The sequence below is a fragment of the Dendroctonus ponderosae genome, unplaced genomic scaffold (assembly GCF_020466585.1).
Source record: "Dendroctonus ponderosae isolate FM_Combo_2020 unplaced genomic scaffold, Dpon_F_20191213v2 Dpon_F_20191213_7, whole genome shotgun sequence".
Classification (NCBI taxonomy): Eukaryota; Metazoa; Arthropoda; class Insecta; order Coleoptera; family Curculionidae; genus Dendroctonus; species Dendroctonus ponderosae.
The window spans coordinates 11,158,972-11,174,061 of record NW_026018916.1 but is presented as its reverse complement, the minus strand read 5'-3'; the positions used below and the strand labels follow the sequence as shown (position 1 = coordinate 11,174,061).

Genomic DNA, 15,090 nt, shown 5'->3' with positions numbered 1-15,090 from the left:
CAATATTTTATTTCTGGTTTTGGGCTTTTGTCAATGTGATTTTTGGAATAAATATCTATTTAATGCCATTATTAAATTAATTCAAAAATGATAGCATAACTCATCTAAACTCGAAATACAGTTTCATAATATATTTTTTTAAATAACTACTTATTTAATTTAATTTAACAGGTAACAGGTCAGAACTAACAAAACTAACATCATTTAAGAAACAAGAACGAAAGAAGCAAGATATAAGAAAAGTACAGACAAATTGCAGACATATTTTCTTTAAACGGTAATTTTCATACAGTGAGCCCGATCTTTGAAAATCTTCAATATTCGATCGTTGGCGTTCATTTTTAATTGCAAAAGTCAATAAAATAATGAGCAAACACCATCATTGTTAATTATTTGTGCAAAGTAAACCAGCTTTTATGAGACAACGTTTTTTTTTTGTAAAGGAATACGTTGTTTGAACCAAAAATGCACATTTTGTCTATTGAATTATTTCAAACAATTCTTTCAGGAGACCATATTCTAAATACCCTAGGAGACCTAAATTTCTTTGGATTTTCCCAGTTGTTTTGGAGTTCTCGGTAACTGCTAATGATGATGCTTCCATTACTTTCTTTTCACTTATTTTTTTTTCTGAGGAAACGTTGGTTTTCCAAATGCAGTGGATTTTTTTTGAGTTTACTGAGTAAAAATCGTACTGAGTATAAAAATGTCGAAAGCTTGGCACAAAATGTGATCAACTTTTGCAGAGGGGAATTAATTTTCTCTATGAAAATGTGGAAACATTGCAGTTTTGGCCAAAGGCCTTATTTTGAATGCGGATGGTCCGGGTCTATTAAACAGACCTATATTTTATAACAATTTATTGATATGTTTTCTATGTAAACTATTATTATTGTATTCGCATTTTATTTGTTGCCACTGTAAGAACTAGCGAGTAGATCCGTTTGTAGCGTACTTGTCTGAAAATCAGTTTAAAATCTGGTGGAAATATCATGAAATATTAATATAATAAACGCAATGAAACCAAGTTGATGTTGCTTACTTGGAAAGGAAACTTCAAGGGAAAGTTTCAATCAGAGGTCTGGCTGCTAATTTTAAACTTGCTATTAGTGTAGTTGGTTTTCCTCCGGCTTCAACATTAACACCAAAACAACATAATGAAATTCCAGTAATTTAATTCAATTAAATTCCCAGTTCTATATAGTTGAAATATTCTACACAATTGAAATATTATAGCTTCTATCTTCAATCTTTCTAATCGCCCCCACTAATTATTTCCTTATCGCATTCGCCGTTCTGAAAACAGGCAAAACGATTAATTTAATTTAACCAAATTGGATAACGAGAGAGCTCGATAAGGCTAGCTTCAAAGTTCGTGATGAGTGTGATATTTAGAATAAACTACGGATTGCCATTAATCACGTGACCGCGTTCCCTTTGGGTCTTGTCTACTATTCCCTCAGGAATGGGAAACTCGTTTGACCTCAAAACGATGCGACATGAACTGACCAAATAGCGTTTGTCCTACAGATAGGCCATGAGATAAATGAGACGTGTAAAATGTCCYTTTGTTTTTGTCCGGATTGAATGTGGAAATGTTTAAAATATTGGGCAATTCCGAACRGGACCCCTGAGAAACATCTTCGGTTTTTTCTCAGATTTGCTTTCAATTTTTTGTTGGAAGAGTTGTTCYTCTTCAGTACGCTACCACTTATAACGTTTGAAAAAAAGTATGCGCTTTTGGTACTGTACAATAGGATGGGAGAAAAACATCGATGTTTCGCAAACATCGACGTAATTCGTTCGATGTTCGATATTTTTACCATCGATGTTGAAAATTTGGGACATCGATGTTAGATCCCGAAATGAAAACATCGGACATTTGATGTTGATACTAGATAGAAACATTTTCTGCGAACTCTTTGATAATGCCGATAAAAACGATACCGTGGCATAGTGATCCATTTCCAGCTGCACCCGAAAAAAGCTTCTTTTTGCAGTCAGTTGACCGAAAAACGTGGCAACTGTACGTTCAATAAATTTAGTCGATTATTTAATAATGCATTGTTTTAAAATGTCATAGTAGTAGTAAAATAAAATGATTTAAGTTTACGTTAATTAATTTGAAATTTGTATACAACTGCAAACTATCAGAACATCGATGATGTCAAACATTTCCTAACATCGATATTACCTTTCTATTTCAACATCGATGGCTACCATCGATGTTAAAGGATCGATATCCTATCCCTAACTGTACAGTGTGGTCTAACGTGCATTTACGACGGTCAAGTTATTTTTTCAAATGGGCTTCTTCCAAAAACATGAACCTCCGAAGCAYACATRCAAAGTAAACTCGATATACTTTTYTTTATTTCCGCATCGAAAGTTAGGCACATTAATTGAAATTMAATTTTCAAAATAAATACCAGCTCTATGTATTGCAAATATACAATTTTATGYTTCTGATACCTGTAGTTTRCTTTTGTTAAATTACTTTTACTTARTGAGGTTTTACAATCCGATACTTACTATATGAAACAGKCGAATTTGGTTTTGTTTGTCAATTCGACTGAATATTTAAGAATTACGCTCACAATCTGTGTTCATATTTGTGGAAGTCCAGAATACAGTTCTTATTAGAGGTTCAATGTCTATTGAAAATAACAGGCAAATTGAAATGAATTAGACTTGAGTAAACCCACGGGTGTAATTTTGTCTTCTGCATTAGTCGTCGCATCATTCACATGCCCATCTAAATAAATCTTCGTAAGAATAACATTCACTCACTAAGGTGGATCAACACAGCCACAGTTCGTCTGTGGCTTACAGACACGACCCTCATAAAGTCTGTACGGTCTGGCAAGCAGGTCTGTCGGATAATGCCCCGTCTGTGATTTATCGCCTAACCAGTTTCCTAAAGACACAAATCAAACTAAAGGTGCAGATTTATGTTTCCAATATCGTGCATACGTCTTCATTACAACTTTAATCATGAAACAAACGAACAAACCTGCGACTTTTACTTAAAAGTCTATTCGAAACGCAACAAATTGGGCTTCAGTAATGTTTTGTTGGGTTCTGTTATATTTTTCCTTTATTTATTGGTGAAATCGCTAAACTCAACTGGAAGAATTCATTTGCTAGCTTGCTAAAAAATATAAAATTTTTCATACGTATTGTGGCTTTTATAATTGTTATAAATTGCTTGCAGTTTTTTATTATCCGTGTCGAATCAGGCTTTGATAAATATAACTCAGATCGTCAATATCGAATATGCAATTTACTGCATGGTCACGTTCATTAATTTGAATCAATTCATGCATTCTTCTTTGATGATAATTGCAAAACTTCGATTTTCATACAGTTTCAAAGCCAACAAAATTATTGGATATTGCGATTTTCAAAAGCATATTGTATCTCACATGCTGCGAAACGGTCGATTTAGTTTAGTTATGCTGGCTAAATATTGATTTAGATGATATTATAAATATATTTAGCGATTGATTGAAAGCTGAAAGTGAAATAATAAGCGGCCCAAAAAGTGGGTTATATGCCTAAGGAGAAGAAAGACAAATAGAAGGAAATATGAAGTTCTATCCAAAACAAAATTATTCTACCAATAAAGCTTCATATTCATTCAGCAGAACTATTTTAATTCGATTTGAAAACATTTTACGTATTGAGTGGTTCAGTTCAGTTGAGAGTTTGTCCAAACTCCAAACTTGTTCTACCTTTTGCTAGACCGTCTTTTGTTTAATTATTTGGTATTAAATTGATAATTATGTATAAAAACTCGATACAAATTAAGATTTCTTTTAGCATATATTGAAAAATTTGAGTGCAGCAAAAGCTTCAGCAATGTATTTTTGTGAATGTTACACACATACTAAACTATTGATTATTTTCCTTTGATTCAGATACTTGTGAACATTTTCTGCCGTTCTGAATGAATATCGAATAATATTAATAAAAAGTTCATCTGTTTCTTAAGAACTCCGGTGCTTCTATTCATTTATTTACTGTGGAAAATCAAACATACTTCTTTTATTTAATTATATTTCGTTAAGTAAACATTATAGAGTTAGTTACTGACCGGTTAAGTCTTAATGACCATTATTCTATTTCGCATGAATTTTGTTAATTAGTATGTTTTTAGATGTTTTTCCTAAGAACTAACGTAATTTACGTTCAACTCGAGTTGTGATAACAGTATGTAGTTCTCTATATTAACTTTCTTGCAAAAATAGTCACTAAATGTTTACTTCATTGGTATTTGATTCAAGAAAGATGATTTTGCATTTGAATTGATAGCAGAGCCAATTATTGCACATTCTAAACAGATGGAAAAATAACAAATTTCTTGGAATTTTCGAGAACGTTATTCCGCAAACCCTTTTTAAATCCACTATTTTGTTCCAGCAAACTTAATATAATACATTGCACAGCGTTTTAAGATATTTTTTATGATACTTTTGACAACATTACATAACTCCATTACAAGGCCTGTTTGTTTCTAAGAAACAAAATCTTGGACTTAACAAAGAAGGAAAATTTTCTGAGCACTGATATATACGGTTTTCTAAATTGCCTTATTAGAAAATTACCTGGAAAATAGCACATCGTCTAGACACAACATTTTATACGAATTATGAGTAATTTTTACGCAGTCATGGTTTTGTCACCGAACATTTGTAAGAATTCAAGGTTCATGTATTTAATTTTATCAAAGTCAGTGCTAATTTATCGTCTGAATTGCACTTTCCATTTTCCGTGTTCAAGTATATTTCGAACTTGCCAATGCCTTTTTAAATATTTTCGTATTTAAACTAACATCTAGTATTTCATATCTCTGAAAATTCAAAGATGGCAAAGTTATGTCGCATTGATCTGCAATCTGTGTGAACTACTTTGCATTAAAAATGTTTTCGATGATGTTCGTTTGCGAGATCCATCAACTCGTTGCAGCAACTTAGTGGTAAATTATTCATTATTCAAATTTTGTGTGTGGAACAAGAACCTATTAAATCCTGCATTAATGGTAACTCTCGAGGGATTATTGCAGGGTCAAAGCAATCAGAATTTTCACTGCCGAAAGACATTCTATAGACAATTAGTTCTGCATTCAGGGCGCGATTGTTAAATGGGAATAAGGGCATTGGCGAATGGCGTGGAACACGTGTTAAGATGATTTGTAATAGACATTTGAGGGGCATAATTGCTTCGTTAAACAAATTCCATAGGAGCCCGGAATGGGTCATCCATTTCTGGAACAGTGATCGTTAATATACGGTTGAAGTACAATGGTTATTACCGACTTTAATCAGTGGAAGAAGTAATGTTTTGGAGTGGATTTGTGTAACTGGTATGTTTGTATAATCTGGAAGCCAGTGGCAGATTATAGCTGTGTAAATTATATTTCAGTGAAACTTCTTTGGGGCTTTGGTCCTTGGCGCAAAGGGAGGACTGCTGCAGATAAATAAACTCCTGTAATTCCTCCTATACACTTCTAATAAGAGACATTTTCGTTAACAAAAACTGCTCCGAAGATTAATTGATATCACAGCGGAGCCCAATTAACCCAGTTAATGATCTATTACCAAAACTACAGCTCTTTTTCCTATTGTAATAAGGCGAATAAAACCGAGCTAGCGGGTTTCCTTTTCCATTTTTCATCCCACACGAAGGAAGATGTTCGCTTTTAGCTAAGTGTTTTCCAGAAAGGAATGAAACCGAAGTTATACACGACTCTTGTTCGAGCAATAACATAAATTTCGCCATTCTCGGTGAGTTTCTTGGGACACTAACTAGTTTAAATGAAAGGGAATAGGCGGCCAATTTGGTTAAATTTGGTGTGAACTCGAGTGATTTATTATCTAATTATTTAGTCTCTTACTTATGAGCATTACTTTCTTTATGAGCAATTAAAGCTATTACAATTATTCTTCGGTCACAGACAGCACTACTGTCTCGCTGGGGTTTCATCCATGTCGGAGTTATCTTTAGTGAATAAGTTATTTTTGCTGCAAATGAACGCAATTTAATCTACCGGAATTGAATTATACAAATCTGCTACAAAATTACGGTAGTTTGGTAAAGTAATTTTCCTTAGTATTATCATATTTTAGTTGATGGTGAAAAATTATTATATCTAAAAGGTAATGCAAAATGAGGTCGTGTGGGATGACTTGAGATTTTAAAATATTTAAAATAGCTTTTTTTTATATTTTACACTATTTTAAAATAGCTTGACGCCTATTTGGTATTATTATAGCTGATATAACCTGGATTATATTTTCAACATTTTTAAATTGTTGCACAAAAATTTAAACTGTTGTCGTTTGACAACGTTTCTGAAAAGTTAACTCATTTGAAACGCCGGTCTCATTATAAGATAGTTTGAGAGAATCTGTTTATTTCTTGACACACAAACCGTGAATAAAACACATGAAAGATAAAAATACATATTTGTAAAACCGGTTTAGAATTTTATATTGTTTACTACTCCCCTTAACACAATTTAGAGATTTGTAAAGTTGCTAGTGATTTTAATTAGATTTTCATTTATTTAACACATGTAATTTAATGAATGTCTTAAAGTTCGAATGTTGCTCTTTTATGAGATTTACTTTAATTTTTGCTAACGGACAAGTATTATTATTAGAATAATATGTTGTTTTTGGTCGTCTGGAAAAATTCCGTCGTTTTGCTAATGAAAAACTGAAGATTCTGTTACTGTTATCTCTCTGTTATATATGATTATATGTTATGTTATCTCTCTGTTAAATACTTATTATTATAGATTAATATATAAATTTTCTTTTGTGCAAGTTTGTGAAAGGAACTTTAAGCAAACCTTTCCAAACAAACCAAATCCTACTATACTCAGCAAATAAACCTCTTCTAATTCTTCAGAGGAATGTCGCCAAGTTTTCATCTTCTATTTGACAAACACTTAAAACTGGGGCATTTTAATTACTGAATTAAAGATACATAAATTTAGACATTACTTTAGTGCTTCAATAAAATAAGTAATGTAATAATTTATTGATCACATATTTCTAATTTGTGTCTAGTTGAACATAACAACATAACTTTTTAATTTAAGCTGCAGAGTAAACTGAAAGAATGTATTATACGTTCTTTACTTTTGATATTGACGAGGTTTTTGTTAATTGCAATTCGGCCTTTTGCAATCAATTTCTGCTGACCTGATACATACTTTTGCGTTACCTAATAATTTAATGTTTTAATTTTTACTATGTATTTTAGCAACTTTTCTCTCAAACTTCTTAGTTGGGTTTACACCATAATGAGTTACTCTGAAATATCGTATGTTAAGAAGGTATTTGTTAAAGATAACAATGGAAAAGTTAACACCTTTCAAATTATTGGATGCTGCTTTTTTTGCAAATCTCTCAATTATAAGTCAATGTATTGTTTCCGTTTACACATAGTGCTTCCGTATCTTCTAAGAAGCCTTCTAATTCCTCTCAGAAAGAGACTCTGCGCTTAATATTTGCATGTGTTAATTAAAACAAAAAATTAACTTTGGGAACTTTATGGAGTTAGGTAACTTTTCTAGAACCTGAGGCATTTGAGGTGTAGCTTGAAATATTGAGGAGTCGTCCAGTTGGATTAAGTAATTAACGAAAGTTGATCAAAACCGCCTCTCAAGACATCTTTCGTTTTCTTGAAAAAGCCACTATAATTTTGATTTTCTTTTTATTTTCGATCAAACGTCAATAACACCACTTGCCCTTGCTGAAGATTTAGACTTAATTTAAAATTGTATTGGAAACTTGGTTATTACAGTTCATCGCAAAGTAAAACTTTTGCTGACGGTTTTGTGGGAGCGTAGCTAAAATAAATCTGTAATTGTCTCGCTTGTATAAGAAAAAGTTTATATGTTTTCTAATTGAAAATGTTTTAAAGAATAGCAAGAAATTTCCAAATATTTCTTTGTAAACAACGGTAGAGCACCGCATGTGTCCAGCTTTATGTTATAACTCTTATCACTGTCAACTAATTTACACATTTTGATGTTATTTCTTATAAATATGTAAATATTGTGGGAATATTTACATTGGGTTAATATGGACTGAACCGGCATCCAAAGCATGCATCGAATTTACTATGCATCAAGTAAGGTCTGCTGCAAAGCATCATTTTGCATTTCGAAACTTATAAGTATAGATCATGTGAAAAATTGCATCGAATGGTAATATATCATGTTAATCTGAAACAAGGCTCCAACTCATCTCGCCTTGCCCGATTGTAATATTTTTCAAAATCTGAGTATGATAAATGAGGGTACTTACAGTTTCAATAAGAAGTATTATATATTGAATGCCATTTGCATATTATGTAATACTTGTCTTTTTTTGTCGGGGCAATAAAAGTCATTAGAACATTTTGGAAATTTTATTTTTCATAAAATATATAACATAAACGTTCTACAAATAAAATACATAGTAGGTATATCAAAATGAAACATATTATATTATTTTTCATTACTTTCTAAGCCAGTGTTTAGGGAATAATTTCTATACATGCCCGCCTTAGCAAGTGCCTTAGTGAAGTCTTGGGTATTCGGGAAAAATGATGTTGGAACGGTGTGAATTGTCGGTGGGTATCTATAAAAAACGATTATTAATTGGGAATGTTCAAAATTAATTTGTTCCTGATTTTCCACAGTGAAGCCCAAACTGGGCTAGATTTTATTTTCAGTTATAAGCAACCCTTTTTTTTTCATTGATATCCGTAGATCAGATATTTGTAAAATTAGAACAAAGTATTAATTTTCCGTTTTTGAGGACTGTTCGCTCTTTTAAGGAGACTATTGATTAGTTTTACCCTAAAGTAGAAAATATGTTTTTGTGGAATAATTAAATAAAAATAAATAAAACGACGGAATAATTGAGACAATGAGCAATTTCTGGAGATTATTTCTGATCAAAAAATGTGATTAAGTCATATCTAGAATTAGGTATCTGCCTTTGTCGGTCTAGTAGCCTGACGCCGTATGATTATCTAAAACGAAAAATTCCGAACAAGAAATTAGACTCTAATGACAATTTCAAACTCTCAACAACAAACTGTTTTAAGCGAAGTCTCGTTACTATCTCAATTCAGAGCAAGCAATCTACATACAAAATTAAGAGTAAAAGTACGGATAAGTTTGAACTCACTGACTTTATTTTAATGATTTTTGCGAAGAAACTTTGTTTGGAAACATAGTTAATTCTGAGTGAACGTCCATTTAGTATGCAGAAACCAACGTTTCGTGGTTTATATTTTTAATACTTATAGTCAATATAATGTGAATCAGCTTTTATTTGCACTTAGGAATTTTTGGTCTTCAGTTGTATTCGTCATAGCTTTCACATTATTAGTTCTATTGAACGCTATATTGAAATCTTGGCCGTATTTTCTGAAAAACTTTCGGATCATTCAACATTTTTTTACGAAAGAGCATTAACCCTGCTTGAACAAAAATGCTTTAGCGGAAACATATTTGCAAATACCTGCCATAATCACTTGAAGTTGTACGGTAGAACGGATGCTCGGGCGGTTTTCTATCAACTCCGTATCCATAAAACCAACTGGGATAATCAAATCTCTTCGGAAGCTGACAAGTTCTGTAAAAATCGGAGGTTCGTAGTCGAGGAACTGTCGCCCCATCCGGACCGGGACAATCTACCATTTTGAGCGAAACAATGAGACAATGCGAATACTTGAAGTGGCCTGAAAAGACACTTTGCGCTCAAATTCTTGTTGCTCGAACGAATAATTTGATTTAAAACGACACGTCAAAAACCGCGATTTGCACGATATCGATCAATCAAAACGCTTTCCATAGAAACTGAAATGGAGCCACGTGGACCGAAGTATGAAATGGAAGAGGCGAAGTTCCTTACTTAAGGGGCATATGATATTCATTATTTTAATATTATTTGCGAGGTTGAGATTGCCTTGTACCAAATAAATGGTTTTACCTCGATTATTGTTATTGAAGTCTGTACACTGGAAAGATTGATCTGAACGGCTGATACGTATTTACCGATACAAGAAGCGAATGGAAACGAAGTAGGTCAAAAGGTTTTGGTTTATCATTTTGTTAGGGAATTCTAATATATGTCATAGATTGCTTACAAATTCTATATTTTTATAACTAGAAGGTTTCTTTTGTGTAAAAGTTTGGGCGATTTCCGGTAGTTTGGCTCATTTGAGTTGCACTTTGCTACTTTGGACGAGCACAATCTTAGAAAACCGGTGGAGGCAAAACATGTCTTTGCCTCCACGCCTACAAATCCTACAGATTACAAGATCTTAATAAGAAATTAAACATTAATTTTGTTTGGAAAAACTGGTAAAACTTTACTCATAAAAAATGTTGGCATTTTTCTCGGTTTCTAAGAAAGTGTTGGGAAATAAATATTGTAATTTAATTTAGACTTCCCACTTTAGGAGCGAATCACCTAAGAACAAAATAGATAAGTGAAATTATCTTCCGGCATTCTATATGGCAGGTTTATCCCTAAACCCATTATCCAATTTCTTTTCTCAGTCCCGTTCGCTATTCTCGTTCGGCAAATTTTAATTGCTATTTACTCATCTTCTTAAGTTATAAGCGTTAAATCTAATTAAGTTACTTTTTTCTTGCTACCGCGCGCTGAATAAATATTAAGTCGTTTAAACAACCTTCGGCAAATTTTTTGTACCTTTTAATTTGGAAACGTGTTGTACGGACAGTTAAGGACGTTTTGTTCGGGCAAAAAGCATCGTAATTCCTTCAGTGCAAACATTCTAAAGCTGTTTCTTTTTAAGCCATTTAAATATCCGCAGTGGCTTGCACTTTTCGACATTTTTACGTAAGCGCAAACATGATAGACGTCGAAAATATCCGGCTGTGGCAATTGCTATTCCATAGTTCGTTAATAAATCCGATTTCACTGATTTCGAGTAGTATTTCCGCCTATAAATCCCGTAGAAGCACAGTTGAATTTTTGCCTATATTTTCTTCGGTCCAACGACTTTTTACAGATACACAATTTTCATTTGTAACTTTAGTGCTGTTTAATAATCAGAGATAATTTGGGTTATTGTTCTTGTGCAGTGTTGGAGATTTCGATTTTAGAAGCTTGGGGAAGAGAAAAAATGTTTACAAAAATATATTATTTCACTTTGTCCCCAGTTCGTTGTTTAAGAATCTGACCTGAATGTTTTATTGGGAGTAACCGGAATTTTTCGCTTGAGAGTGATATAAGGACGGTTTCTGGAATTATTATTTAAAAAAATATTAAATTAAAGACTATACTTCAATTTACAACTACAAAGATTCTGTTTTTTGTAGACATTAGATAATTATCTGTACCTTCATGTGCAAATTGACGACAATTCTATCTCTTGTCACTCGAAATTCTCATTGATTTCAACTGACTTGACTTTTTACAACAAAAAGTTTTCCTTAAAAGTTAAATTTTTCTTGTTTCTATTATAATGCCCTGCTCCAATTATATGATATTTATACATGTTTATTCATAGTTATTACAAAACTATTTCGGTACCAGAAATATACAAAATGGACAAAGTTTGGTCTTCTGCATTTTAGAGCCCTGTTTATTCACATTAATTTTGTTTTAATCGCCCTGATATCGCATTTTTTATACATAATTGACGGGTTCTAGAAAATCAGCTCAATTTTTCAAACATATAAAATTACATAATTTGAGAGTATATGAGACACATAATAGTAATTTACGTTTTAAGTCCGGTAAATGCGTCCTTACAGAACGAAGAAAAATGATAACTTGAATAAAAATATTGTAATTCTGTTGAAGAAAAATCATTATTGAACATCTATGATATCAACCTTTGAGGAGAATTCGTCGTCGTTCAGAACTACCGAAAATTTTACATATATTTATCAAAGCTAAAAAGTTAAAAGGAACAAAAAGTGGCTATTGGTTTGTTATGAGAATTAGCCAAATTAACCTCGTATTTCACTCAGTGCTTTGATAAATTGATCCAAACTATTTGCAACTAAACACTATTTGATTTATTCGTATTTCATTTAATATAGAATATTTACTAATATAATCAATATTAACATGCATTAACAGGCATAGGATGTAATTACTGATGCGAATAAAATTATATATAAACTAGCAATTATTTTATGTATTTAATGCAACTGAGCGAACTAAGTATTTTTCATACAATATTTAGGGTCCGTATTAAATAGTTGTTAATATTTGCAAACGTACAATCCGATCACGCTAATTAAATATCGATTTTTTTTACCAATTGACATTGCGAATTATTTCAATATAATTATTCATATCCGCTTTCACGTAAGCTGTTATACCGTATACTGGGCAATAAATTGTACTTTCTATTGGCAAATATTGATATCAAATCCCCAATACGAATTATCACTTCTGGCGAAATAAGACTTTTTATTAGGCAAATAAAGATTACCAACAAACACTTTTCCTAGTTGCTGGTAAGTTGTACATAATTGACCATCTTGTTGTACGTATAAAATATTTCCGGATTTGTCCCTAAATCGGTGACAAACTATTTCCTTCAATTTAGCACATTTTATATAAAGAAACTTCCCAGCGTCGCATTTTGTGGTCTGGCAATTTTGAATTTCTCTTTTTACTGGGTCGAATCCGCAGTTTCCAACGCGACATTGGATGTTTTAATTCTAGGCGATGTAATAAAAGTTGTTAACAGCACCGAAAAGCGAGAATTTCGAATTTGATTTTAAGCATTCGGTAGTTTGGAAACGGCTTATAGAGGAATGAGATATTCAACGGTATTTTAGATGGTCTCCCTCCAGGAAATATCTAAGAGTTTAGAAATTTATTAGAAAATTTTTCTTTTTTAAGTTTAAGAAATAAACTTGAAGTTTATTCATTTGAAAATTAACTAGTTAAGGAGCTGCGTCCACGGCCTGTGCGCGATTCTTCTGTAGCAAGCGCAGCTGCATAATAATTCAACTGTTGATTACTGGAAAAATCGTTGCTTTGAGACCCTGTTGAAGGAATTTCACTTTACCTAATGGTTAAAAAACAGCTATTTTTTCGCCGTTTTATAAACCTTTCGGTAGAAATCGGGTTATAAAATTTTCTTGCTAACACCAGGCTGTGTTATAAAATCTGAACTTTTTTGTGCCCATTGAATACTGATGTTCTCAATTTTGGTTATACATTTTTCGTTCGATAGTAAAATGATCTATTTTCTTCTTTATGTGGATCATCAGTTGGTTTTCTTGAATTCTTCGAATTTTAACCAAACGGACAACATTTGGTATTGGTAAGAAGCTGGAATTGGTCAGAGACCACCCCAGACTTCTATAGTGTATGCCGAAAAAGTTAAGCTTGAATAATTTAATTAAAGTTTTTGCTGTTGATCGACTGGAGCTGAATGCTCGTATGATAATGCAATTTTCGTACAATCGCAGTGGTGTAGGTTTAGCCTGAAACGAAGCTCAAATTGGGACTTCTCCGTCAAATCAATCGAGGATCGTCTGCCTACACGCTATAGCTAAACATTCAGAAATGATTTGAAATAAACGGGAGCCGGTTCAGCAACTGGCTATAATAGAATTATATTCTGATTAATGTTGGTCGCCTTGTCACCTTTCTAAACGCCAGTTGATTAATTTTGTTGGGAGTTGGTAGCATTGTGTAGAACGCGTGTTAATGAGTTGAGGCGCACAATCTTTTGGCCCCGCCAAACTACGACCGTCCGACTCCTTATTTTGCTTGTGATTAATTTTCCGGCTCATACATCAAGGAGAAATTTGGAAAGCGTTCGTCTGCTTCGTTACCGTGTTCGGATAAAACTTTCAAATACCATATATACGAGTACATATAGAATCATACTCTACTAAAAATCTGTTTTTGGGAGAGTGGACTTGGGAGAGAGTAATTGTGGATCCTGAAAAAGGAATTACCCGAAAGCACTCAAATCTTCTTTAGGATGCTTTTAGTCGAGAACTTTTTACTGCAACTTGGTTGTGACGATATATTTTCGCAGTTTTCGCTTGATGCACATTTTTCATTCGAACGGATTGTTGCAATAAAAAGGACTTGGTTAAATGCTTAATTGATTCTTTTCACTTTATCTAATTTAAAAAAATCTGAACGGTGGCATGGATTCGTTTTGTTCATGTTCTTTTACATAGTTTTAATATGCAGATAATACTGAGAATACATACTTTTATTTTTACTTACAGAAAGAACTTACAGAATTGATAGGTGGATTCTAATCTGACTTCTCTCTGTGCAACGGGAAATAATCGTTGTTCAGAATTGTTTCAAGCATCTTATTCATGAGTTGCGTTCAAATATGATCAATGAATTCTCAAGCGATTTGATGATGCGTGTTTTTGTGCTTTTCTGACTCATTTTATGCAAATTCAATTGTCTTGACATCTGCGATTGTGGTCTATTATTCCGGTTATTCACCTCATTAGTGTTAATATTTATTTTATCCATGCAGAACACCTTTTTTCGTCTCAGTAAGATGTCTATTGATGTCTAGACTCCTCAAAGAAGTAGAAGAAAAGAATAGCATTCCAGAATTCTTATTCTGACTTTGCCAATTAACTTGAAGTTTAAGTTTTAAGCATTCTGTGTAATTCCAAATCAAAATCAATTCCTGGGCTTCAGTCATTTGTTGTCGATTTATCAATTAAAAAACGTTTCGGTGTTTTCCACCATCATCAGTTTCACTAAAATAACAGGTAGTAAAAAAAAATATAAATGTTTTCATTAATCTAAAAAACAATCACAGTTTGTCAACAGCAAATTCATAGCATTGTTATGTTTTTTAATCTGTATCATTTCATGGACTCTTCTCTTATTATAATTACTCTCGTTAATCAGTATTTTTGTGTTATCAAAATCAAAATTATGCAACTTCTGTTGTGCATGCTGTGCTAATGCTGTACCATTTTCGTTATTTTTTCTTAGGCTGTACTTATGTTCGTATATTCTTTTCTTTAGATATTGTCCAGTTTGACCTATGTATGTGTTATCACAATTTAAACAGTCTATTTTGTAAATTACATTA

The 15,090-nt window shown here is 32.5% G+C and overlaps 1 protein-coding gene across 1 annotated transcript; it reads right to left on the bottom strand.

Annotated features, from left to right (window-relative positions):
* Positions 1 to 8,409: 8,409 nt before the first annotated feature.
* Positions 8,410 to 9,850, bottom strand: LOC109543131 (piercer of microtubule wall 1 protein). Its single transcript, XM_019912678.2, has 2 exons — positions 9,528 to 9,850; positions 8,410 to 8,636 (listed from the first exon to the last, which is right to left on the bottom strand). The coding sequence occupies exons 1-2, from the start codon at positions 9,704 to 9,706 to the stop codon at positions 8,504 to 8,506; spliced, it is 312 nt and encodes a 103-aa protein (XP_019768237.1). The 5' UTR covers positions 9,707 to 9,850; the 3' UTR covers positions 8,410 to 8,503.
* Between the last annotated feature and the right edge of the window lie 5,240 nt (positions 9,851 to 15,090).

Excerpts from the sequence above, each read along its gene's own strand:
- LOC109543131 (XM_019912678.2), bottom strand. The coding sequence starts at position 9,706 with ATGGTAGATTGTCCCGGTCCGGATGGGGCGACAGTTCCTCGACTACGA. Across the intron at positions 8,637-9,527 it reads ACTTCAAGTGATTATGGCAG|ATACCCACCGACAATTCACA; the intron begins GTATTTGCAAAT and ends CGTTTTTTATAG.